Genomic DNA, 25,306 nt, shown 5'->3' on the forward strand with positions numbered 1-25,306 from the left:
TGTGTGCATAAAAAAAGCCTTTATTTTTGTATAGCTGCAAAAAAAAGCTTTATTAAGTTGTACACACAAAGAATAGTGCTTTGGCCCTCTTTTTCAAATACACTTTTACCCTTGAGCAAAATTTGACAAACAGGCTTTAATGGTCAGGAGGATCTTAAACTGAAATGCACTCTAGTATCTCCTCTCAACCTGAAAGTTCTCCTACATGCTGCTTAGATTTGCTCCGTGGCACTGTCATTTGTACTTGACCAGAACATAACGTCAAACTGACGATTTGATGTTGCCGTTGTTGGTCATAAAACCTGAAGTCCTGATAAAGGATCTTTTTAAAGGTGTTTAAGTATCTGCCTCAATCCAACTCCTGCCTGCTCCATCATCACCACAGGGCACTGCTTGGACCCCACGAATCTTTGCTCTGACACCAAAGAGCCTGGTGGTGAGAGCGAGCCGGCAGAGTCGGAGCCGGCCGAAGTGGTGACAGAGGGAACGCAGAGCTCCCTGGAGGACGAGGGCACCCTGGGTAGCGACAGCGAGCATGTCCACGCCAACGGCATCCCTGGCACACCCATTTCTGCCAGCTTCACCCCCTCGCTGCCTGATGACAGACTGTCCGTCTCGTCCAATGACACTCAGGTGAAGGACGGCCAGAGATGCTGAAGCGAAACATGCTGAATTCATAAGCCAAATGTGTTTGATATTTATGTGTGATGATTGTTAGCTGGAGTTCACCCCTGTATTCAGAATTATTTAATTCTTGTCAGTGATGTAACATTTTGGCTGGGCTGAACAGCTGACAGTCAGAAGAAAATGAAAAGTTTAATTTAGTCAAATGACAAAATTATGAGTAACATTGTAAACGCTTGGACTGCTAATCACTAATCAAGATTCTAATCAGCCTGGAAGCTTATAATCAAACACCTTTTGTTTAGTAGGCTGGAAGATGTTAGATGTTGCTAACTGCACACTGATTTGATTGTTTTTGTTTCTCTATAGGAATCGGGAGCAGCACCGGGCCAGCCGCCAGGGGCAAAGTTTTCCCACATCCTCCAGAAAGATGCCTTCCTGGTCTTTCGCTCGCTCTGCAAGCTGTCGATGAAGCCGCTGTCAGATGGACCACCTGATCCTAAGTAAGAATTCATTCTGTGTTCGTGCAAACATTTGATTACAGTATTATGTGCTTGGTCGTTTTTCATTTAGTTTCCCAGAGTTTCCCTTTCCATAATATGGCTTTAGCCCAGCACCCAAGCCATGCTGGGCACCACCTGAGCTGAATGACTGTAAAGTCAATGCGGAGAGCATCGAAGCTAATTTAAAGTCTTTTCCTAATATCTGGTTGTAGTTTGTTACGCACTGGACTTCTTAAGCAAGTTTTGTCTTCAAGCTTTTTGGGTGTTGTTTCTTCATTATCTGCCCCAGCTTTTCCAACTTTATATTGCTTGTAATTTGTGTCAATAACTTCTAGATGTGAGACTTTGTTCTTTGTTTGTCTCGTCCAATGACATTCAGGCAAAGGACGGCCAGAGATGCTGAAACGAAACATGCTGAATTCACAAGTCAAATGTGTTTAATTTTTTCAGCTTTTGTTTACTAAACAATATCAATAGTTAAAGCTTTCTTTTTTGCTCTGTTTTCCACTGTGACTTGACCCCCCCAATGGTGATGATTCTGTGTGAGTATGTTGGGGATAAGAATAGACATGAGTCACGGTTTATAATGAGGGTTGCTCCAGTGCTAACGATAGTGTTTTGATAAACTGTGTTGAAGGAGACAATGAGGCAGCGCTCAGCATTTTCTGAATCACTTCCTAGTTTCACGAGAGTCCTTTTTTTAACTGTTCCCTTTTTCAAAGCACCAGAAAGGGGAAAAATAATTTGATTTTACCACCATTCAGTATATTATTTCTGACCATGCTCTGGTTTGACAAAAAAGAGGAATCTAATTGGCTCGTCCTGATAGCGGCAGCTTTTGTGAAACAGGATTTCCTGCATCTGGTTTCTGCGTGTAACTCAATTCGCACAGTGTCTGTGGAGTGAATGTTGTTTGTTTACTTTTTTATTTACCTAATCTTTTCAATTTTTCATGTCAGTGGGCATAATATAAGCTCAGTCCATTCTTGAATTTTTGAGCATTTAAAAAAAAGACCTGTGTGTGTGTTTGTGTTTCTCAAGGCCATGTCAGTGCCAAACAAAAAACCTTTTACCCTCCTAACAAGGTTGCTCTGTGGGATGTTGCACTCCCTGTCTCACACACAACAAACAGGCTGAAAAGCTGCATTATTGTTACCTTAACAAGCAGAAACTACTTTGTGTTTTCATGTTGGATCAGAAGGTACACATCTGGTCACAAGAACGATTATTATGTGCTTTTTGTGGAACATCTATGATGATTTATAGTACAGAATGTACAAAACTGTCTTTTTGTTACTCTTGAGCAGAAATGATCAGACTTTTGTTAAATCTCTGTTATAAATAATGGGGTTAAAAAATACTTAGAATATGATTCGAAGTGAAGTCCTTTTTGTGTCCTTTCTACACCAATATAATAAAGATATAATCTAAATAATAATAAAAAACCAAAAGACCTTTTGTTAAATAGTTTGTTGAGTCGTGTACTATCTCAAATGTTCAAACCCAGAGAAATCCACAAGTTTACTCAAGATAACGGTGTGTTTCATTTGGTCGCCTGTCGCTATAACTTCTGGGAGAGAGTAAGAGAATGAGGAATGAAGTCAGTTAACATGGCTAAACATAACGTGAATAAGACTTAAAAACATTACCTCTTCCGTCAACATTTGTGCCTGAGTCAGGTCTGATAGATTGACATCAGTAATGGTGGTTGTTAAATAACTTCAGCAAAGCCGTGTTACTCACGTGAGTGATTATTCGCCCCAAAACAGCCAGATTATTGTGCGTTAGCTGTAGTGAGCACTGAGGTTGTGTCTGTGTGTTTGAATTCAGGTCAACCTCGCACTGAACTCCAGAGGCTGCGGTTCTCTCTCTTCTTTTCCCCGTCTCCTCTCTGCTACTTTACGTACATGAAGTAAGGTACATTTCCCCTCCAGCTCCAGTCGGCAGTCAACATTACAGTACATAAACACCTGACAATGGAGGTCACCTCCACAGACTGCTGCTGCAGTCAGGTTGATAAACAGGATAGAAAAGAAATCCACTTTTTAATACCAAAGGTTTAAATGTAATCTCTGAGCCCTCCTCCTGTTGGTAAATGGCTCCAAATCAGAGCAGAATCCAATATGACTCCAGTGTTGAGCTCCACCTGGCTCTTCCCATACAACATTTGTCAAACGTCTTTTGTTTTGTTTTCATTGTGACACCCTATGCAGCTGAAATTATGAATTGTGCCTTAATTAACATCAACCTCTGTAATGCCCTACAAATGACTAGTTTAACTGAACTATCACAAGTAACAACATACTCGGGTTTCATTCCAAATTGCATTCTTTTTCTTTTAAGTACTTACTGTAGCTGCCCTTACAAAGTATGTTCTGTTGGATGCAGTATGCATACAACTGTGACTTAATACTTTGTCATAACATTGTGCCTTGAACCCTGACCCTCTTGCTATTACATCCATTGTAGACCTGAGTGTGAAATTAGAAGTAAAAAGAAAAAGTAAGCACTTTGGAACTCAGCCATGAGGCTGTCGTCTGTCAATGAGCTGTCATCTGTCTGCGCTCTCTTGCTGGCTTGCATGCTGCATAATGTGACTGAATGCAGTCGGACATTCTGGTATTTTTGGCATAGTGCATTTTATTCTTTTTTCTGGCATACTAAATAGTTTGGTAGTGTGCATATTGGAATAGAGCGTCTGTGTCATCTTTCCTTGTCTGCAGAATTATGAGTAATATAGTCTTTAATATAACACTGTACTGTATTTACATGTTGTATTTCACTTTTATCAGTTTCTCATAAACTATTGGTTAACTTTACCAATATTTATTTGTACACCCTAGTTTTTTTTTGCTCATGAGATTGCCTGTGTTTGTAGCCCTATTGGGGGGGAGGGGGAAAGTCCATATTTTGGGACACTCGCAGGAGAAGTCGAGCCACATTTTTGTTGTGCCACATAAATCCTACTTTGTCTGCCTGCCAGAGATGTAAGACATCGGAGAGAAGCAGCCAATCTCAGCATATAAAGTAGCTGAAAGTATGTTTTTTTTTTAGCTCGGGTTTTCTGTCCTGCTGCTGCAGAAAAACAGTTCAGACAAGCTGAGGCTCCACACACAGAGGAGCTTTGATTTAGTTGCCCTAGCATTTCTTTGATGGCTGTTGAAGATTTTAACTCTCAGATGGAAAGAGATAGTATGATGTGGTCTCAGTGTGCATTACACTGTGGTTTCTCTGAGGTTTAACTTTGCTTGAAGGACAGTGAATTTGACTATAAGTAGTTAGTTTTAGTGAGACTTCTTTTCTTTTTTAATCGCTGAATGTATTGTATGTCTGAAATGTTAATGCTCATCAGATTGGACGATGTGTTCCCAGAGTCTTGAGCAGATGGCTGGGAAAGAAGTCCCTCAAGTTGTTTGATGCAGGAGCCAGCTTCAATCTCAAAGGGTTAGGGTACACAATACTGTATAAGTGCTAGAGATACAGACATGAATTTACACTTCATGCACTACCACACAGAAATACACACAGTCTTTCCTCCTTCTCTGTGTTTTAATTTCATCAATATATTATCCTCTCCTGCCCTATTAAAACAGTCACACTGACTTTATGATAACAAAGGACTGCTATAATATTTTGCTCTATAGCAGAACCTTTTCCCTGACTTAGACAAATAGTTTTAATAATTTTACCATTAAAGCTGTGTTATATATTGTCTTCACATACATGGAAACACTGCCTGAACTTCCTCCTAATCTCCCTCCTGCCCCAGGTCCCATGAGCTGCGATCGAAGGTCTTGTCCCTCCAGCTGCTCCTGTCCATCCTGCAGAACGCCGGGCCCATTTTCAAGACCAATGAGATGTTCATCAACGCCATCAAGCAGTACCTGTGTGTGGCCCTGTCCAAGAACGGAGTCTCCTCCGTGCCTGAGGTCTTCGAACTGTCACTCTCCATTTTCCTCACTCTGCTCTCCCACTTCAAGACGCACCTCAAGATGCAAATCGAGGTAAAGCATATTCACTGCTGCAAAAAGACAGTTTAGGTTCTGTTGTCGGCTTGTCAGACTTAAAGTATAAAGAAAGTGACAGATATATCTATTGCAGAAAATAACAGTTTCTTTGCCAGAATAGAGATTAATGGGATGAAACGGTAAGGCATCTAAATTTTTCACAGTTGCTCGGGCTAAGGCATCTTATAAAGTCTTTGAACATCTTGAACAACAACAACTACAGACTATAATTCAACGCTTTATGCTCTCATCCTTCACCAGTGTTCCCTCCATGTTGTGTTTTTTTTGTGTCCAGTTTTTATGTTTGTCCGTTGGTCCCATGCTCAGAAACACAACATCTGAAGAATGTGTTGAGGGAATTTCTTCAGATTTTGCATGAACATCCCTTGAATTCAAGATACGAATTTGGTGGTCAAAAGTCAAAATCAAAGTCATTTTGACCTCACAATATAAGTGATTTATTTAAATATTTTTGTCCATAGCTCAAAAATGAATATGCTAATATAATTATTATTATAATTATCAATCGCAGATGATCTCTGCCTCCCTCCGACATAGCTCCTACATAAGTAACGTTAGCCTAATGTCTGCCCACAATTCAAAGCATGGGAGCAATGTTGCGATGTAACTTTATTGTGGAGCTGAGGCCGGACAACAGCTATCAACGTAAGCTGCTGACTCTCAATTATGCTCTGTCTCTGCATCAATGCAGAATCTTTCACGTCCACATCGCGATGCATCTTATAATTGAGAAATTTTCACACCTCTAGAACATATGCAGGGAATTTGACTTTTTGTTTCTCTCAGTGATCTTAAACAAGTAATAGATATACAGCAGAACGAGAACAACAGAGTAAAAGAACAAAGTCAAATCATGTAGGAGCAGTCTACTCTGCCCCTTCAGTGTTGTCCAGATTTGCACCCAAACAAACTTGTCCACCCTCTTCACTCTCTCTCCCTGGATAACAACCAGTAATTCTATTTTTCCACAGCTCTATTTTGGTTCATATAAGCAGGGGAAACCTGATGAACTAGAGGGTTAAGTACAGTAGCTATATTTATATATCCACCCACCACGTCTTGATGAGAAGCGACACTTTCACACCTTCCCCAGCGGCTGACAGTCGTTCTGTCAAACACAGGAAATGAATGACTTAAGTGGGAAGATTTGAGGGAAAGCGGGTGCAATAATATGAATTGCAACTAATTATAATTATAAAAACAGTGCTGTAAAACGTAATTTTCTGTCAATGTGTACTCTTTTCACCCCACTTTATTAATATATATAGTTATAATTAATAAATTGAATAGACTTAATTGTTCTGCTCTTTTCAGAGTCTTTCCACCTTATACAGTTTTATTCACACTTTTGACATTTCTCAGTGCAGCAAGCAGCTGATGCAAAAGATCTACAGGAGATGTGGTTTCTCACATACTGCTGTAACATTTTTTCACCTCAGTGCAGTTGAGGGTCTCTGTATCACCTGCTTTCTGCTGTCTACTTTTGAGAGCTGCAACACTTAATCAATTAATCACTCAGTTGTCAACTATTAAATTCATTAAGTTTTCCATAACAGAATAATATCAGTCATTTGAAAAAATCTTTATCTTTATCTATCTCTCTTTATCATGCAGGCGGTTTTTGCACCTCCTCCTTGTAAGGTTGCTGTTGTTTCTCACTTTTTCATGGCTTCTGTCTGCAGGTGTTCTTCAAAGAGATTTTCCTGTACATTCTGGAGACGTCCACAAGCTCCTACGACCACAAGTGGATGGTCATACAAACCCTCACTAGAATATGCGCAGGTTTGTCTCTCTATTTTCATTTTGTTGAAAAAAGACTGGCCATTTTTACATAGATTTTTATTTCTTTGATTAATTAGTGTCAGTACTGTGATGTTGAGGCTGTAATTGGTGCCCATAAACCTCATGTTTTGCAAAATACTTGTCAGCTGAATGTGTTTAATCACATCATACTTTTTAAACATTTCAATTTATTTAATGATTATAATTAACCTCTTATAAACGGTACAATTACTTAGCTGCTTCCATAACAGCAGTGTACACAGTTTGTATTTGTTTCATAGATTCTTACTGACAGACTCCATCTGTGTCCCATCTGTCTCTCTCTCAGATGCCCAGAGTGTGGTGGACATCTACGTGAACTATGATTGTGACTTGAATGCTGCTAACATATTTGAGCGATTGGTAAACGACCTCTCGAAAATTGCGCAGGGTCGTGGTGGCCATGAACTCGGCACAACACCCCTACAGGTGATTTTTTTTTTTTTTTTTTATGTCCTTTTTTCCCCAATATTTTGATTTATTCATATATTTATATAACAGTTATTTATAATATCATTTAAAATGTGTTTTTGCGTCCCTTTCTAGGAGCTGACCCTGAGAAAGAAAGGCCTTGAATGTTTAGTGTCCATCCTGAAATGTATGGTAGAATGGAGTAAAGACCAGTATGTCAACCCCAACTCTCAGACCAGCCTCGGTAAGACACTGATTCGCTGCACATGACTGGGATTTATCAAAACAGACAAGACAGTGACCTTTGTATTCATTCTAATTCTACACACTGACTAAATATTTAGTTTTTAGACACACAAGTGTCAGAGTTCATGTTTGTCTTTTAGTCTGTGTCAATATGAGAGAGATTAAACATGATCAGAATGTACATTTATGTATTAAATAGAGATGGCACATGCTGTAATTGTTTGTTCACCTGCAGCATTTATTGTTGTTCCTTTGTTGGATTTGCCCATAAAAATCTAGATTGTTATTTTTCCTCAAACGTCTGTGGAGAATTGAACTTGTGTTGCATCAGAGACGATACTGCCAATGTTACAGGAAGTCATTCCCCTGATCAGCTCTGTCTTGGCAGCAGTTCATCATTGAGGTTAACTGGAGTTAGTGGTAAAGCTCACATCCATCAGCTCAGTTGCAGGATGGTGGTAGGATTGACAGTTGGCATTCATCAGGGAAACTTCAGCTCTGAGAAGGTGAGCGAGCATCCGTCTGCTCTGCTCTGCTCCAGCCAGAGGAAGCAATGAGATAATGCCCATAGGGCCAGTGCAGACAGGCTAATCCAGGAGGTTTAGTCTAAAACGGAGCGATACCTGAAGCCGAGCCGCTGTGAAACGTCTACAACACACAGAGCATATCCTGTGTGTTAGATGGGCCCCTGGGTCTTCTGCACACCAGAGGATTTCTGTTGTTTGCCAAAGGAGGAGCTCAAATAAGGAGCTAAAGTGCAACTCCGTGAAAGGGCTGGAACGATATTCCAGAAGTCCCTGGGACTATCCACAGACTAGCCTCGGGCTAAGCTGTCAAGGCTAACCAGCTGAGGCAGTTGTGCTAACTGGCGGTCACATTATTGTGCCAATACTTAAGACAACTCATTAGTAGTCTAGCAGCAGCTCATAGGTCAGAATTTGAATGTTGAATGTTGAATCTTACCTCCCGGCTGTTGCAGATTTCAGACTTTCGTCTTGTACAATGGAAGCACAATATGATTTGTGAATATAAAAACATTGAATTGTGTAAGTACAATATATCCCCCTTACTCTTTGAATTCAATCATATCTTGTGTCATTTTCTCTTTCTGCTTTTTGTTAGTCCTCAAAGCAAGAGCAGGTAAAAGTAGAACAGATTGGAGTGTTTGCTAGAACATGTTGCTGTGATGGAAATAATTTGTTTGAGGTCTGTTGTGTCTCTAGATTTTGTAGTAGTCTTGCATTATATAACCTTTAGTCACTTACACCCCCTGAATTGTAATCAAAAAATGGTAAATCACTTTTTCTAAACTCGATGGGTTCAAATGCTGTATGCTAATATTATGAATATGTTAAAGTATATCCCCAGTGAACAACTTAAAGGCCCCATATTTTAGAAATTGAAATGTACCTATTTATTCTTCTTATAAAGCAGGTGCAGATGGGATATACTGTGCAAGTCTCAAAACACTCGTGAAATACACAATCTTTATTCAGAAATTGTGACTTAGAACGAGCCGTCATGACTACCGTAAGGTTGTGATGTCACAACTACACAGTTATCTTCCTCAGCCATGCCTCCGACAATAACCTGTAAATTGACATAATATGGGCCCTTTAAACTTCCAGTTCACCGTCTGTTCCCCTCCCCCTTTACTCTACTCTCTAAGCCCTCTCTAAGAATGGGGAGTACCCTGCCAGCTCACATTACTGTGACACCGTCCTGAATGTTTTAAAGAGTTTCCGATAGGTAATCGGACGCTTGGCCCTAGCACGGGGTTACAGGGTGGACCCACTCCAGCAGCAGCAGGAGATCCCTGGGCTCTTCTCTCTTGGCCTCCAAGTTCTGGCTGCTTCCTCTTTAACTGCCTCTAGCTTTTTAGATAACCCACCTTTCATAATATCCTCCCCTTCCTACTCTGCCTTCCACCTGTTCTGTGTGAATAAGTGTGTGCTTCCTGGAGTTTGTTAGGCTGTGGTCTTGCGTGCATGTGATTAAACCCAGTGTGCATACCCTTGCTGCCAACAACAATCATTAAGAAGGCCTCAGGGTCACTTTGTTCTCTGTGTTGCAATTTTCCCCTTTCAATTACTGAAGTCTTTCTCTCACAGTACTAGCTTTAAGTTAGCTTACTTCGCAAGCCTCCGGGCTGAGTTTGTGCCGACGACAGAGTTTCAATTAAAAACCTTCACCTTTGTGATGGCTTCAGGCAGTTTCATCTTACAGTAACAATAGAAATACTCTGGTTGTACCCACTCATCTATCATCCCTTCTTGGTCATCTTATCCTGTGTTTATTGCGCTTCAGGCCAAGAGAAACCATCAGAACAGGAAAGCACAGAGACCAAGGCCCCAGAGACCATAAATCGCTATGGGAGCATCAACTCTCTGGACTCCACAGCCTCGTCTGGCATCGGCAGTTACAGCACACAGATGTCAGGCACTGACAACCCAGAGCAGTTTGAGGTCCTCAAACAGCAAAAGGAGATCATCGAGCAAGGCATTGACCTGTACGTTTTGCCAGAAACACTTAAAATTAACATTTTATTCTGTTGATGCTGCATCTGCTACAGTGTGTTCTGTGTCTGTGGATCCTGCACAGGTTCAACAAGAAACCAAAGAGAGGAATCCAGTACCTTCAAGAGCAAGGCATGCTGGGTACAACCCCAGAGGATCTCGCTCAGTTCTTGCACCAGGAAGAGAGGCTTGATTCGGTAACCCTGTTTTCATTACGTTTCTCACACACTGCACGACTGATCTCAGCTTTTAGTGAATAGTGTATGTGATTAAGATAAATAAGCTTCTCTTTTACTGTGTTGGAATCATTTTCCTCCCTCTTATGACAAGAGAAATGTTAATTGAAGAACAAAGAAGAGCACAGCCTGTAGGGGCTTTTAGTAGGATTTTACTGTCTTATTTAAATATCTGTGTTAAAACAAGTCTTTTGCTCTCTCAGACTCAAGTGGGAGAATTCCTTGGGGATAATGACCGTTTCAATAAAGAGGTGATGTACGCCTACGTAGATCAAATGGACTTCCAGGGCAAAGACTTTGTTTCTGCACTGCGGATGTTCCTGGAGGGCTTTCGGCTCCCCGGAGAGGCCCAGAAGATTGACCGGCTCATGGAGAAATTTGCAGCAAGATATCTCGAATGCAATCAGGGGTGAGTTTCCATCTCCTGACTGTGGAAGAAGCTGAATTTGATTTTGCCTGGCCCACATACAACATTCTGTGATATTAATATGCATTCTGTCTTTCCCTTCGAATTCTCCAGGCAAACCCTCTTTGCCAGTGCTGACACCGCGTACGTCCTTGCCTACTCAATCATTATGCTGACAACAGACCTCCACAGTCCACAGGTAAGCACCTCAGCCATGGCCTTTGGGAATATGTTTGAACAGCAGTCATTCCCTCAGATATCAGAGCAACATAAATCACAGGGATTGCATTACCAGCTGTTGACCCGTATCCTTGTTGTCATCTGCAAAGGTGAAGAACAAAATGACAAAAGAGCAATACATCAAGATGAACCGAGGCATCAATGACAGCAAGGACCTACCTGAGGAATACCTCTCGGCCATCTACGACGAGATCGCCGGGAAGAAGATCGCCATGAAGGAGACGAAAGAGCTCACCATGAAATCCAACAAGCAGAGTGAGCCGTTTACCTGATGTATTCATAGCTGTGATGATTTTGAATGAGACCTGCAGCCATCAGGGACGTGTCAGATGTAGAGTGATTAGATTTTGCTGCTGATTGGTTTATAAAAGTCAGTATTTGTGAGTCATCTCCGGGATATTTAATTAAAATATACAGCACACAGTGCATTAGGCTGTGCACATTTACCAACAGTTGTTCTATGAAAAACACTTAAATGAGCTGTTATAGATTTTAATAGGTATGAAGAGGAAGAGCCAAATTGTCACATTTCGTCCTGAAAGAGTTCAGCTTCCGTTCAGCACTTTGCAGAGCTTGTTAAATGAAAGTGTTTTCCTTGCTGAGTTTGTTTGCGCTCTGTTAATTAAAGCACTGTGTTAATTCTCACCCAGGTGTGGCCAGTGAGAAGCAGAGGCGTCTGCTGTACAACGTGGAGATGGAGCAGATGGCCAAGACGGCCAAAGCTCTGATGGAGGCCGTCAGCCACGTCCAGGCTCCTTTCACCAGTGCCACACACCTGGAGCACGTCAGGCCCATGTTCAAGGTAGGGATGTTCTTAAATTTCCTGATGTTTGAATAAGGCTAGTCATCTAGTCTAACACACTGAGAACACAGTTTAAAGACAAACAGCGTTAAATTTTAGCCGTTTGAAACCATGAATCACAGTCTTCAATAACCAAATCATATTTTAAATAATGCACATTGTCCTACAAAACATCACAACAACATACTAAATAAAGGTGCACTATGTAGTTTTGGGGCAGAAATTTTAATAAGAAGAGAAAGATCTTCATTTACTGATTGTTATGTGTAAACAAACTAAAGAAACAAACTCTCTTTGTTTTCATGACTGAATTAACTGAATAAACAGACTGACCTTAAATATGTAAAATACATTTATTTAACACTATTACTGGATACAATTTTTTAAATAAAGCATCATCTAAATGGGAGGACATGGAATTTTGGTTCAAATTATGTGTTATGTAAATGTGTACATTAATAAAATAATAATACGTTTAAAGTTTAAGTGAGCAGTATTTTGCATGCAGACTAATAGCCTAGTCAACCAATTGCACACATCCTTTGTTCAAGGTAGCACAAGTGCACACAGACACACACACGCTATGACGCACAGACACAGATTTACACACAGACTGTAACAACTCATCCCTCTGTTGTTCCTCAGCTGGCATGGACACCGTTCCTGGCTGCTTTCAGCGTGGGTCTCCAGGACTGCGATGACACCGAGGTGGCCTCACTGTGTCTGGAGGGGATCCGTTGTGCCATCAGGATAGCGTGCATCTTCTCCATACAGGTATTGCAGTGTGAACTGAGGGGTTAGTCATCTTACTGTATCTCTTACCGTGCAGGAATCTGACACACTGCCTGGTCTCTTTGTCTCTGCAACAGTTGGAGAGGGACGCGTATGTGCAGGCCCTGGCGAGGTTCACCCTGCTGACGGCCAGCTCTGGCATCTCAGAAATGAAGCAGAAGAACATTGACACCATCAAGACCCTCATCACTGTGGCCCACACTGATGGCAATTACCTTGGCAACTCCTGGCATGAGGTCCGCTGTTCTCATCTTTATCATCTCACTTTAAACTTTCATTCTTTCATTTGCCTTGTTTCCTCTATTCTTCCTCATATTTCCCTTTCCTGATTCAAGCAGTGAGCCACATTAGGCCTTCATTTCCACTGGGAAATATATGTGTATATTTTAAAATCTCACTAGGCACAACATGAAACAAACCAACACAGCCTCCTGTGGGTTATTTCTTAAAAAAGATGTCTAAAAACAACAGTGTTATATTACAATTATAAAACAATGATATTTAAGTTTTATGCAGTCATACTGTATGTTTTCTGGGTGTTTTGTTGTTTGATCAGTCTCAATATCCCCTTTTATCCTCCTAGTGCTCATATTTCCGTCCTGTGTCACATATTACTTTTTATCCACGTTTGTTTGTCTAATAAAGCCGCTGTCTTGTCTTTTCTCAGATCATGAAGTGCATCAGTCAACTGGAGCTGGCTCAGCTCATCGGTACGGGCGTGAAGGCACGCTACATCTCAGGGACGGTGCGGGGCAAAGAGGGCTTCATAACAAGCACGAAGGAGCAGAGCAACGACGAGTATCTGGGTCTAGGTCAGCACAAACTTATTAATACATATTGTAAAGCAAGACTGTCATGACCTTGTCCTGTTTTTGTTGTAAATCAATCAAATCAAGTATAATTTGTAATCCTCTGTGCTTTGCTCTGCAGTCGGAGGGACTGTGGACCGAAAGCAGATTGCCAGCATTCAGGAGTCGATCGGAGAGACCAGCTCTCAGAGTGTGGTGGTGGCTGTGGACAGGTACTGTAGGCACCCTGAAAAAAAAGTAATGAAAACTTCCACTCGGTTGTTCTGGTTGAGAACTGAGAGGCAATTTCTTCAAATTCAAATTTGGCACAAATATCCACTTGGACTCATGTCAAATGTCAGACACATTTTTGGCCATGACTCAAGAATTCATCGAGAATAATAACAAAATTATAGTCAAGATAAAATGATGAAGTTATCTTTGACTTTATATCCAAAAGGTCAAATGTCAACTTCACTGTGGCATGTTAATATTCTGCGAAAAATTGTGCTGGCCATTATTCAACAGCATAGCTCTGGAGCAGCAACTGCTCAGAGGTATACACCCGCGAGGTGGTAATTCTAGTTTTCATATAATTACATCTCAGTGCTTTATACCGACAATTATGTTGATCATAATTTTTAGTACAAACAAAAGCAGTAGATGAGGACAAGTGGTTCTTCACATTTACTTTGAATCACAGAAGATTACACGATTATCACTGCCAAAAATAATTCTGAGAAGATTGAAAAACTTTGTTTATTATATGTTTTATCTCTTTTGTGGCTAATTATTTACACTTAAAATAAAGTAAAATTGAAAAGTAAAAAGAAATTGATTGAAAAAATGCATTGAAAAATAGTTGAGAGTAGTGAGTGTATGTTGTATTTTTCTCTGTTTTGGCACAAATGCAGATCTATCTAGTCTGAAAATCTTTCCATGCAATGTGGCTTTTAACTGATAATTGTCACATTTTTCTGCTTCAGGATATTTACCGGTTCCACCAGACTGGATGGTAATGCAATAGGTGAGTGTAGCTACATGCTGTCTTCATTAATGCTCCAAGGACAGTTACATTTGAGCTATTTTTTATCACTGTGAGTCACTTTGGCCGTACAAAGCGCCCTTTCTTTGCTGATTGCCAACATTTTCTCTCTATTTGTCAGTTGATTTCGTGCGCTGGCTGTGCGCCGTGTCCATGGATGAGCTGGCCTCGCCCACACACCCACGTATGTTCAGCCTACAGAAGATAGTGGAGATCTCCTACTACAACATGGGCCGCATCAGGCTGCAGTGGTCGAGGATCTGGGAGGTGATCGGGGACCACTTCAACAAGGTGAGTGAGGCTCCATTACCCCAGGGATGGACATTGTGTAAACAGAAGCTTGTTTTCTGGTGGGGGAACAAGTAGGAGATCTATGAAAAAGTAAACCATTTACTGTATGCATACTAAACCACACCCTTGTACAAATTGTAAAAGAAACAAATTAAATAACACACACACTCACACACTGGCAACCTCTCAATCAATTTATGTATTTTCTATATAGCCAGCCAGTAAAAGGGCCAGTAAAAAGTAGTCTGATATATTTTTTTTATTGATGCTCTACTTGGCACAAAATCTCAATGCTAAACTTCCTCAGTTGGGCTGCAAACGACTGTTTACTTTCTCTCCCACCTTCTGTTTTCCAGAAAGCTGATTTCACTCAGTGATAAACACAAACTGTTGCCAGAAAAGCTTTCTAGTAGTTTGGTATTCAAGGACGACTCTCTCACTGAGTGTCTGTTTCTCACCGAGATGCTGCACACTGTGTTTGGTGTGTGTAAAAATCAAATCCTTAAAAAAGTCATTAATCATGTTGCAAAGTGGATTTTTAGAAATATTTCTTTCCTGCTTCTGTTTCTTCTTCTGGTTTTTAAGTCTAACTGTCGGAACAGTTTGTTCTTTGAAAGCTGAACCTCACTCATTGAATTAAAACTGGCAATAGGCAAGTTTTCTGCTTTAACATGAAGTAAATGTTGATTGCATCTGAAACCATCTGCATTTACATTGCTTCTCTGTAAACCTCACTATCACAATTATTAAGCCATCACCCAGGAAAAGGAAGGTTACCTGGCAATCTGAGGAAAACATAAACAATCAAGTTGTCCAGCAATAATACCACTAAGAACTGGGAAAGATGTCTGTTGCCTCTTTAAGAAAGTGCTGTCATGTTACTGAAATATGTTTTATATCTGCACAGGTTGGCTGTAATTCCAACGAAGACGTGGCGATTTTCGCCGTGGACTCTCTCAGGCAACTGTCCATGAAGTTTTTGGAGAAGGGGGAGCTGGCCAACTTCAGATTCCAGAAAGACTTTCTGAGGCCTTTTGAGCACATCATGAAAAAGAACAGGTCAGAAGACAAGTGGTACATTTATCTGTGAGCGAGTGCTCAAGTCACTCCTCCCATGTAGATCTGCAGTGCAAACACTATGGCTTTGAGTACTGACTATTTCTGGGCTGTTTCACACATGGCTGTGGACTCGCACTTGCCTCCTCCTCTCCACCTCTGTAGCAGCTTGTCTGTTATTCTCTCTCTCTCTCTCTCTACTTCTTATGGCAATGAGTAAGCATATTGTTTGGCAAGCGAACATTTCAACTGACCCATTTCAGTCTGTTTATATTACCCTCCCAGTGAATTCATGTGAAAACCATTTCATTTCCTTGCTTGGTCTGAATCAGTCCTGAATGGAATCTGAACAGCTATCAGCTATAAATGAATTGGATTTTGCCGTTGTAACTGCAGCAACGTCAAAAGGCAAGCTGTTTTACTGCAGCATCCTTTTCATTCATGTGAAAGAGGAGTAGCAGTATAAATCCACCCACAGATTGAACAGGCTGAGAGCTTCAGCAGGGAGGAGATGGCAGGCAGCCATGTAAAGCCTGCAGCGCTGTGTGTCCATTAGACTCACTCATGCTGCCCTCCTGTGTGTCGGTGTGTGTGTATGTGTGTGTGTGTGATGGTAAGTGGAGGCAGAGTTTCTCTCTCATTCATAACTACTGAGCAATTAGGATTGCTCTTCACTATGGCAACAGTTGCTGTAAAAACATGTCGTGCCAAGACTAGCCGGAGCTGTAATAATGATTGTGCCTGAGAATAGGATTGAGGGTGTTATGAAGAGCTTTTAAAGATAATTGACTTCAATGAAGAGATGAAATTGCATCGTTTTAATTGATTCACTCTTATGCTTCATACTTGTTTTTCCCTACTTATCCTTTCTTCGTCTATTTCTTCATTCCCTGCTCTCCCTTTGACTCCTACTTATTCCAATTCACTCTCCTCTTATTTTAACCCCTACTTCTCGTCCAGATCTCCCACCATCAGAGACATGGTGGTGCGCTGTATAGCCCAGATGGTTAACTCCCAGGCGGCGAATATCCGCTCGGGCTGGAAGAACATCTTCTCCGTCTTCCACCTGGCTGCTTCTGACCAGGACGAGAGCATCGTAGAGCTGGCCTTCCAGACCACCGGCCATATCGTCAGTAAGTCCAACACATACACACACAGACGCCTAAGAAGGAATATCATAACTTATACTGTACTGAACCAGTTAAATTCACCTTGTGGTTGCCAGATTCTGATCCTTCTCTTTCTCTCTTCATCTACCGTTTTCTCCCTCCACCCATCCCTCTCTCCTTCTCCAACTTCCCTCTGTCCCAGCGAATGTATTTGAAAAGCACTTTGCAGCCACCATCGACTCGTTCCAAGATGCTGTTAAGTGTCTGTCAGAGTTTGCCTGCAATGCCTCCTTCCCGGACACCAGCATGGAGGCCATACGCCTCATCCGACACTGCGCCAAATACGTCTCAGAGAGGCCACAGGTCAGCATCAGACCCAGCTTTGCACTCCAAAATATCATTATACACTCAAACAAAATTTTAATTACTTGTGAATTTAATTACATAAGTTCACCCTAAAGGGTCATAGTTTATGCAGTTTTTCTATAATGTTGAGTCAGTATGTTCAGTTATTACATATAAAGTTAAAGGGAACTTACAAAACCACAATGTGTTTATTCAAGTGTTGTTCTGTCTCCTATAATAAATCACACATAAGTTCAATTTATACACATTGACTCAACATGAGAGAAATGTGACCCTTCATATGGAATTTAGGTCATTAAATGTGATAGAAAATGTGCATGAAGGTAACTCCACCAATGTTGCACATTAAAGTGTGTTTAGAGGTCTTGGGGAATCCTACTGTATATGTGAAAAAAGTAGTTTAAAGCCTTTTGTGGCTCCAGAGGAAGCTCCATGACAAATTGCCTTCAGTGATATCACTCGGTGGATACGTTGCATTATGGGTAATGTAGGCAGAGGATTTTGAAAAGGAATACGTGATATCTCTGTTTCTGCTGTAACAATTTTGATCATTAGTTTTTAAACTGAGTCAAATCCTCAATCAAAACCTGGTGCATACATTACCCACAATGCAATTTAGCTGCTGAGTGACATCACTGGAGGCAATTTAATCAGATTAAATGCAGCTTCTTCTGGTCACACAAAAGGCTTATGCTACTTTTTCAGATATGCTGTAGCACTAACCAACACCTGTTAATACACTTTAATGTGTAAAAGTGGCAGTGTTATCCTTTAAAGTCACTGGTTAGGCGTAATTATTATAGAACAGTTTATTTCTCAGTGTAAAGGCCATAACTGTGCATTACATTAAACAGACTGTGAATATTATTATTTTCTTAAAGCTGTGGCGATGATAAAATCAAGAATAATGCAAACACTGTAGCTTTTATTTAACATCATCTAATGATTGGCAGAATATAAGCATGTTGTGCTAAGATTATGAGCTGTACAGTACAGGATGAATTAATGTGCAAGTGTGCAAAATAGCCGCATCTACTGACATCATCCAGTGTGTATCCAAATGTGCTTCGTGCAAATGTTTTCAGGCACAGATTTGTCATGCTACTATAATCCTTTTTCTCGCCTTTGACACCATAAAGAGGGAGAATCTGTGCATCAGAAAGCATGAAAGAGAGTGAGTGGGTATAGTGTATGTCAGGGCCACGCACAGCATATATGGCAATGTGCATTTATTTACTCAGGAGGGTTAAGTCTCCCCCGAGGCAGCAGCGGTACAGTAGTGAACGTGGATCTGTTTCTCTTGCAGGCCTTCAAAGACTACACCAGTGATGACATGAATGTAGCGCCTGAGGACCGCGTGTGGGTGCGGGGGTGGTTCCCCATCCTCTTCGAGCTCTCCTGCATCATCAACAGGTGTAAGCTGGATGTCAGGACCAGGTAGGTGGAGTTCACCTTTAGCCTGCTGTTTTTTCAAGGCATAGCAGCTATTAGTTTAGATTTTAATTCAACAGCAATAAAGACAAGTCCAGGTTCTGTACAGTCCTGCTGCATAGCGAGTGTCTGCAAGATAGAAAAGGACTGCATGTTGTAAAAAAGCAAATGTCAGCGGTCGCACCAAGGAAAGGGCAAATCTGTGTGTGTGCACATTTCCCAGGGGGCTGACAGTGATGTTTGAAGTGATGAAGACCTACGGGCACACCTTTGAGAAACACTGGTGGCAAGACCTGTTCAGAATTGTCTTCAGGATCTTTGACAACATGAAGCTGCCTGAGCAACAGACCGAGGTACACGACAAGTCTTTCATCCTCAACGTCTGTTTCACATTCTGTTTTTTGACCCGACATGACCTGTTGTTGTAAATGTGTCTCAAATATCAAAATACAATGTCTACGCTGCGGTATTGTGTTGTAGCTTTTGTTCTCACAGTGTTTGTGTTGCACCCTCAGAAAGCAGAGTGGATGACCACCACCTGCAACCATGCACTTTATGCCATCTGTGATGTCTTCACCCAATACTTCGAGTCCCTTAGTGATGTCCTGCTGGATGACATCCTGGCTCAGCTCTACTGGTGTGTGCAGCAAGGTGAGCACATGACAACTCTTTCTATCTCATATTACCTTCACAAATGTAGCTTCCCAGGATTCCCAGGATCTCTGAGTTGAATTTGTTTGCAGTATTTGGGTTCAAATCAGGACAGTTACTGGCATTAGCCGTGACCTGAGCTTGGCATCAGTGACAGGTCTTAATGATTGCCTCCAAGCTTTTATGTGCTTGATCAATACCAGACCATCACTATATAAAAAGACGAAAGCAAATAATCAATAGATGTTGTAGTATTTTTGGGTTCTTTATTGGAAAAAAGATTAAAAAAAAGGCAGAAATCTCTGTAGACTTCTTTTTTTATCGATACTTACAGCTTACATTTTTTAATTTATCTTTTTCTTTGTTTCTCTCTGCTCTCCCTCCTCTCCTCCTCTTCCTCCATGCGCCTGTAGATAATGAGCAGCTTGCCCGATCAGGCACCAACTGTCTAGAGAATGTGGTCATCCTGAATGGAGAGAAATTCTCCCTGGAGACCTGGGACAAGACGTGTAACTGCATGCTCGACATCTTCAAGACCACCATCCCACACGCGTAAGCTGCTGTGACTGAATATAGAAAAGTCTGAAAAAAAAGCTATGAAAAGGAATCGAAAATATAAATCAGTTAAGATTTTAACCAAAATAAGACTTTGTTTAGCTTGATGGTTCTAGCTCAGGTCATTTTCTAGCCTGGATGTTGTTAGCTGTTTGTCATGTCCAAGAATTTATGTGATTTATTGAGTAAACTGATTTTCAGGCTATTAACATGGAGACCAGCAGGAGCAGACGGAGAACACATGACCACACAGAGTTTGTCAGACAAACAGCTGGTGAGGAGATGCAGTTTTTTCTGGTTTACATGTGAATAAATCACATAACTTATTTTTTCTTCTGTTTTTATTGTTTTTGTTTACCGCTGAGAATTTTACTGCAAAGGAACAAAATATTTGTCTTGCTTCTTTCACACACTTTTCATTTCTTGTTCATAATGTACATCCCTGTACTGTGTTTGTATAATTTTAAGTGTGTCTATATAAAGTTGCTTAACTCTGCCCACTTTGCTCTTAGGACTCCATTTCCCAGAAGTCAGTGGATATTCAGTCCCGTTGTGATGACCAGCACTCCATCGGCAGCGCTGACAGGGTTGCGATGGAGAACCGCCGGCACAGTCAGTACAGCTCCACCTCGGGCATGTGTGAGGACAGCTCCAGGAGCAGGACTCCAGCGAGTAAGCCTGCCGCTTCACTCAAAGACCGACTGTTCATGTTTTCTGTGTGTGTGTGTGTGTGCTCTGATGGAAGTTTATCTGTACGTCCCACAGAGGTCCAGGAGCAGCGCTTATTCTCAGCTTTGCTGATTAAGTGCGTCGTGCAGCTGGAGCTGATCCAGACCATCGATAACATTGTGTTTTTTCCTGCCACCAGTAAGAAGGAAGATGCTGAGAACTTTGCTGCTGCTCAGGTACAAACATAATATAGTAACAGACACTTTTTCTTATCTTTTTCTACATGTCTGTGCTCGTCGATCGTAGTCAATAATAATCTGTCGTGTCTGTGTTTTTGAAGCGGGATGCTGTGTATGTAGTAGACGTCCCAGTGGAGACCCAGGACCAGGGCATGTATCGCTACCTGACCTCAGAACAGCTCTTCAAGCTGCTGGACTGCCTGCTGGAGTCGCACCGCTTCGCCAAGGCCTTCAACTCCAACAACGAGCAGAGGACCTTACTTTGGAAAGCAGGTAGGCTGGTTGAACAGATACAGATAACGGTGTAATCGCACATCACTAATCATAATGAGGAAAAAAATCAAAAATGGCCGTGACTGTAACTGAGTGCATCTGTGCGTGCGTGTGTTCAAGGTTTCAAGGGGAAGTCGAAGCCCAACCTGTTGAAGCAGGAGACCAGCAGCCTGGCGTGTGGCCTGCGAATCCTGTTTCGCATGTACACAGATGAGAGCCGCCAGGAGGCCTGGGAGGAGGTCCAGAGACGACTGCTCAAGTAAGGAACAAACATGTGACACATTCGTATCCCACTGCAGCTGCTGATTATTCAGTGGTTGTCAATGGATCTGACAATTACACCTCCATTGATGTTTACAATGATTTCTGGGTAGATGCGAAGCTCTTCTCTTTTTGCACTCATCGCTGCAGTTCACCTCCAGTCCTTCAGTGACTGCACCACAATCTGCCCACAGAAAATGACTGAAACGCACCAGTTAATGCACATAATGTGACAGGTTAAACTACTGATCTTTATAATGGATTCTGGTATTGTTCTGCTTACATTCAGCCCACTAATGATGCCGTCTGCAGTACACTACTCCTACTAAACATGTGTCAAGAGACAGTTGGAACAGGTGGACTTTATGCGTGCATATGCCTGAAAATGTGCTCTCAATTTGACAGAAATGAGAAACTAATTGGAGGTTTTGTTGCTGGGAAGAAAACATGGTGAATGCTTTCAGAAGAGGACTTCTTTCTGCAGAAACACTGCTTGAATAAACTGTTTTAGTAATTTAATTAGGTGTGTGCTTGAGATAGATGGACGCGTGAATTTCTGGTCTCATTATGTTTAGAATTTCAAAAGTTCAGTCTCACTTTTTTTGTGATTTTAACTCAACTTTTATATATCCTGAAGAAGAAGAAGAGAATAAATTATGATGATGAATTATGATTTTAATAATCTTCAAAGTCTTGAGGGCAGTTTCTTGTTATTGAAAATGCTCCAGATCTTTATGCAGGAATGATGGTGAAGCAGCCTTAATCAGTTGGCCCAATATCAGGGATATTTTTGCCATTACGTCTGTGAAATATTAATATTGACTGATAGTCATCATATGTCCTCTGAGCTGAGGACAAATCAGTCAAACTGGGGTTAACCTCAGGACGTCTCTCACAGATGCACCATCACTGTTGTCAAAGTGAGAATAAAGAAATCGCACTTCTCCGGGCTGAACCGTCAATAATAGCCACCTCAGAGGAAGGAGAAATCAAAAAGAGACATCGGCCCTGAGGGAAGGGGAGGCTGTTTTGATGTCACTATCCGCCACGAGTAACTGACAGTAAAGACGCAGCGTGTGCACAGCTCTGCACTTCTCTGAAACGGATGCCGTCTGCTGTATAGATCCGAAGGAATCAGCACACTGATGTTTCATTGTTCAGTCAGCACTGCTGTCATTGCTGCATCTTTATTCAGTGCCTCGCAAACAGCCGTCAACCCCTTTTTCTTTCCCAGCCTCGCCCTCGAATTGATGATGATATCAAGATGAAGCAGAATCATTGCCTGTCTCAACTACTTGCATTCATTATTAGAGAGAAGAAGAGGAATGGTAGAGGAGGAGGAGGTGGAGGAGGAAGGATGGTGCTGCATGTGCGAGCGGCTCAGACATCCTAATTCAAGGGAAACTGTTATGTTTTTTCTCAAACGTACATCATCCTGTTGTCCACAAACAACACAGGCATGTTTGACCGAAGCAGATTTAGGGGGCGATTAGGTCAAAGAGGCTGGAGTGTGAGAGGAGGGGGAAAAGAGAGGGGGGATGAACGGCTAACAGATGGCGTTGATGTCAGAGGAGGGCCGCAAGGTTGGAGGAGAAAGGTCAGAGATCGCGTCAGTTTTCCTCAAGATCAAACTGGGAGGAAAAGTGTCTCCATAATAGCTTTAATTAGCGGCTACTGAGTGAAAACGGCCTTCGTCATCCCCATCCCGCCAGTTTTTCATGCGATAAGCGAGGCAGAGGTGCAGATGCTCTCTTGAACAACACAACCATCCATTTTTCTTTTCAGTTTAATGTCCTCCCAAAGTGTAACTACACATTTCTGATATGTGTGCTTCTCTCTGTCTGTGTGCTACAGTGTGTGCAGTGAGGCCGTAGCATACTTCTTGGCTCTGACCTCAGAAAGCCACAGAGAGGCCTGGACCAACCTGCTGTTGCTCTTCCTCACCAAGGTGCTAAAGATCAGCGATGAAAGGGTAAGGAGCTAAAACACTTGATGACACCTTTTCCTGACTTGTGGTGTGGTGATAATTAACAAGGGCTAACATCCAAAAATAGCAGAGGAGTAGGACTATATTTTTGTTGTCATGCTATACTTTTTTAACAATCGCAAACAAACCAATAAGAAAAAGGTTTTGTCACATACAGCCATTTTGCACCAAATATACAGCATATAGATGTCTAACTCTCTCTCTGCCTCATCCCTCCTCCGCCCTCAGTTCAAGGCTCATGCATCCAGGTACTACCCTCTGCTGTGCGAGATCATGCAGTTCGACCTGATCCCCGAGCTCCGCGCTGTCCTGAGAAAGTTCTACCTGCGCATCGGCCTCGTGTTTCACATCGCACAGCTGCCTGAGCCCGAACCGGAGCCTCAGCCTGCACATGTCGAGCAGGAGGCCGACACGGAGGTCGGGGAGGAGGCTGGTGAGGAGGCCCAGTGATGCTGCACCACAAATAGCCTGGCTCCACCGAGGCCTCCCCCTCACATCTGTACGACTGAGGCCCTGTGTCATCATCAGGGTCCTCCACGTGGTTCATGCCGAACACTTGACTTAAATGGCTGATGATCAATCGGCCGTCTGCTACCACCCACCCGCACCCTTAACCCTTGCGCCCCACACACACACACACACGGACACGCCTATACACACAAACAGACAGAGTACTTGATATCACGATGAACAGTAACGTCTTGTACAAGGTGTAGCGATGCATCCACTGGATAAAACTACTGATAACCAACTGACAGTTACCAATATCTCTGATCTGCTCAGAAGGAATATATTTCAAACAATGTGTGCTTCTTACTGTATATTTAAAAAGTAAAGAATGAGTGGTTTCAACAACATGCAAAAAGACATATTTAGTAACTATGAAATGTGACATTTGTCACACATTGATAGTAATGATCTCTCTGTCTGCACCGCAGATGGCTAACATTAGTATTGATAGCCTCTTGGATGAAACTAGTTGTACAGATCTGCCGCTATGTAATATAATCTTATAACACTAGATTTCATTTATTTTTGTTTATTTTTTTTTTCCTCCTCTGGATTTGCTGCACTTGATCTCTTTTTCGAATGCACTGGAGATTTTACTTTTGTGATAATTTATTTGACTGCACCGTCTCCAGCAGATACGGTATGACTTGTGATCGAACAAGACCGTGGAAAGTGAAGGGTTAAATTATTCCATTTTATATGTTCTTAGGTTTTTATCTGAGATGGATGATAACTGGGCTTCAGAAACTGGAAGATAAGACGTCAACCTGATGCTAGCTGCTTTTGAGTCACTAGTCTGTTTTTATGTTTGAGTTTAGTTTTCACTCTTGTGTACAAAATCAAAAGTTAATAATATATTTAATGTTTTTTTTTTCCTTTGGTTTGGGGGAAAGTTATATGTATAGAGAAGATGAGAAATGTTAGCTGTGCTTTAAGTATGAATGGGATGCATTCCTGCTCATGGATGTAGAAAACAAAATGTATATGATACAGCAATGTAAAGTTTTCTATGTTGCAAAAAAGATTATGTACAACTTTCTGTACGATACATCATCTGGCATTCTAATCAGGTTCTAGGTCAATAAAGTTTTTGAACTTGGTTGATTTGAAATCATGAATCACTGACTTCTAAATGATAGCTGTTTATTCCTCTCCATTAATGATGAGCCAGGACAACATTGAAATAAACTATTAAATGAACTCATTTTGTTATAACTATATGAAAACAGACATTAGTTTATAGTACAAATATATACATTACCAAACTTTCAAGAGCTAAATACAAGCCGTTAATTCTGTCTGACAGGGTGAAAAGTGCACTTTTCATTCTGAAGAGAATATTAGAGTCTTGTGTAAGATGCTACTTGTCTAAACTAATTAACTAAGACTCTGGTCTACCAGCTCCCACAGTTGACATGTCAGTCAGTGAAAACTGGAACTGGGCTCAGTC

The 25,306-nt window shown here is 41.5% G+C and overlaps 1 protein-coding gene across 4 annotated transcripts in view; it reads left to right on the plus strand.

The window, feature by feature from the left end:
- The window catches only part of arfgef1 (ADP-ribosylation factor guanine nucleotide-exchange factor 1 (brefeldin A-inhibited)), a 56,355-nt gene extending 31,400 nt beyond the window's left edge, over positions 1-24,955 (plus strand). For 2 of the 4 annotated variants that reach the window (XM_073488189.1, XM_073488191.1), the window contains 33 exons: positions 386-633; positions 994-1,127; positions 4,500-4,571; positions 4,897-5,131; positions 6,838-6,937; positions 7,266-7,405; positions 7,523-7,631; positions 9,941-10,142; positions 10,235-10,346; positions 10,589-10,794; positions 10,906-10,990; positions 11,121-11,286; positions 11,682-11,833; positions 12,479-12,607; positions 12,703-12,861; positions 13,293-13,437; positions 13,556-13,646; positions 14,400-14,440; positions 14,580-14,749; positions 15,657-15,808; positions 16,766-16,938; positions 17,117-17,277; positions 18,587-18,717; positions 18,935-19,064; positions 19,227-19,362; positions 19,776-19,914; positions 20,119-20,191; positions 20,430-20,589; positions 20,683-20,822; positions 20,927-21,098; positions 21,219-21,357; positions 23,214-23,331; positions 23,575-24,955. In XM_073488189.1, coding sequence (XP_073344290.1) covers positions 386-633; positions 994-1,127; positions 4,500-4,571; positions 4,897-5,131; positions 6,838-6,937; positions 7,266-7,405; positions 7,523-7,631; positions 9,941-10,142; positions 10,235-10,346; positions 10,589-10,794; positions 10,906-10,990; positions 11,121-11,286; positions 11,682-11,833; positions 12,479-12,607; positions 12,703-12,861; positions 13,293-13,437; positions 13,556-13,646; positions 14,400-14,440; positions 14,580-14,749; positions 15,657-15,808; positions 16,766-16,938; positions 17,117-17,277; positions 18,587-18,717; positions 18,935-19,064; positions 19,227-19,362; positions 19,776-19,914; positions 20,119-20,191; positions 20,430-20,589; positions 20,683-20,822; positions 20,927-21,098; positions 21,219-21,357; positions 23,214-23,331; positions 23,575-23,796 — 4,742 coding nt within the window. In that variant the 3' untranslated portion in view covers positions 23,797-24,955. The remainder of the gene's footprint in view (positions 1-385; positions 634-993; positions 1,128-4,499; positions 4,572-4,896; positions 5,132-6,837; positions 6,938-7,265; positions 7,406-7,522; positions 7,632-9,940; positions 10,143-10,234; positions 10,347-10,588; positions 10,795-10,905; positions 10,991-11,120; positions 11,287-11,681; positions 11,834-12,478; positions 12,608-12,702; positions 12,862-13,292; positions 13,438-13,555; positions 13,647-14,399; positions 14,441-14,579; positions 14,750-15,656; positions 15,809-16,765; positions 16,939-17,116; positions 17,278-18,586; positions 18,718-18,934; positions 19,065-19,226; positions 19,363-19,775; positions 19,915-20,118; positions 20,192-20,429; positions 20,590-20,682; positions 20,823-20,926; positions 21,099-21,218; positions 21,358-23,213; positions 23,332-23,574) is intronic. The other 2 variants (XM_073488192.1, XM_073488193.1) reach the window with 1 other exon arrangement.
- The last annotated feature ends 351 nt before the right edge of the window (positions 24,956-25,306 follow it).

The sequence above is a fragment of the Pagrus major genome, chromosome 19 (assembly GCF_040436345.1).
Source record: "Pagrus major chromosome 19, Pma_NU_1.0".
Lineage (NCBI taxonomy): Eukaryota > Metazoa > Chordata > Actinopteri > Spariformes > Sparidae > Pagrus > Pagrus major.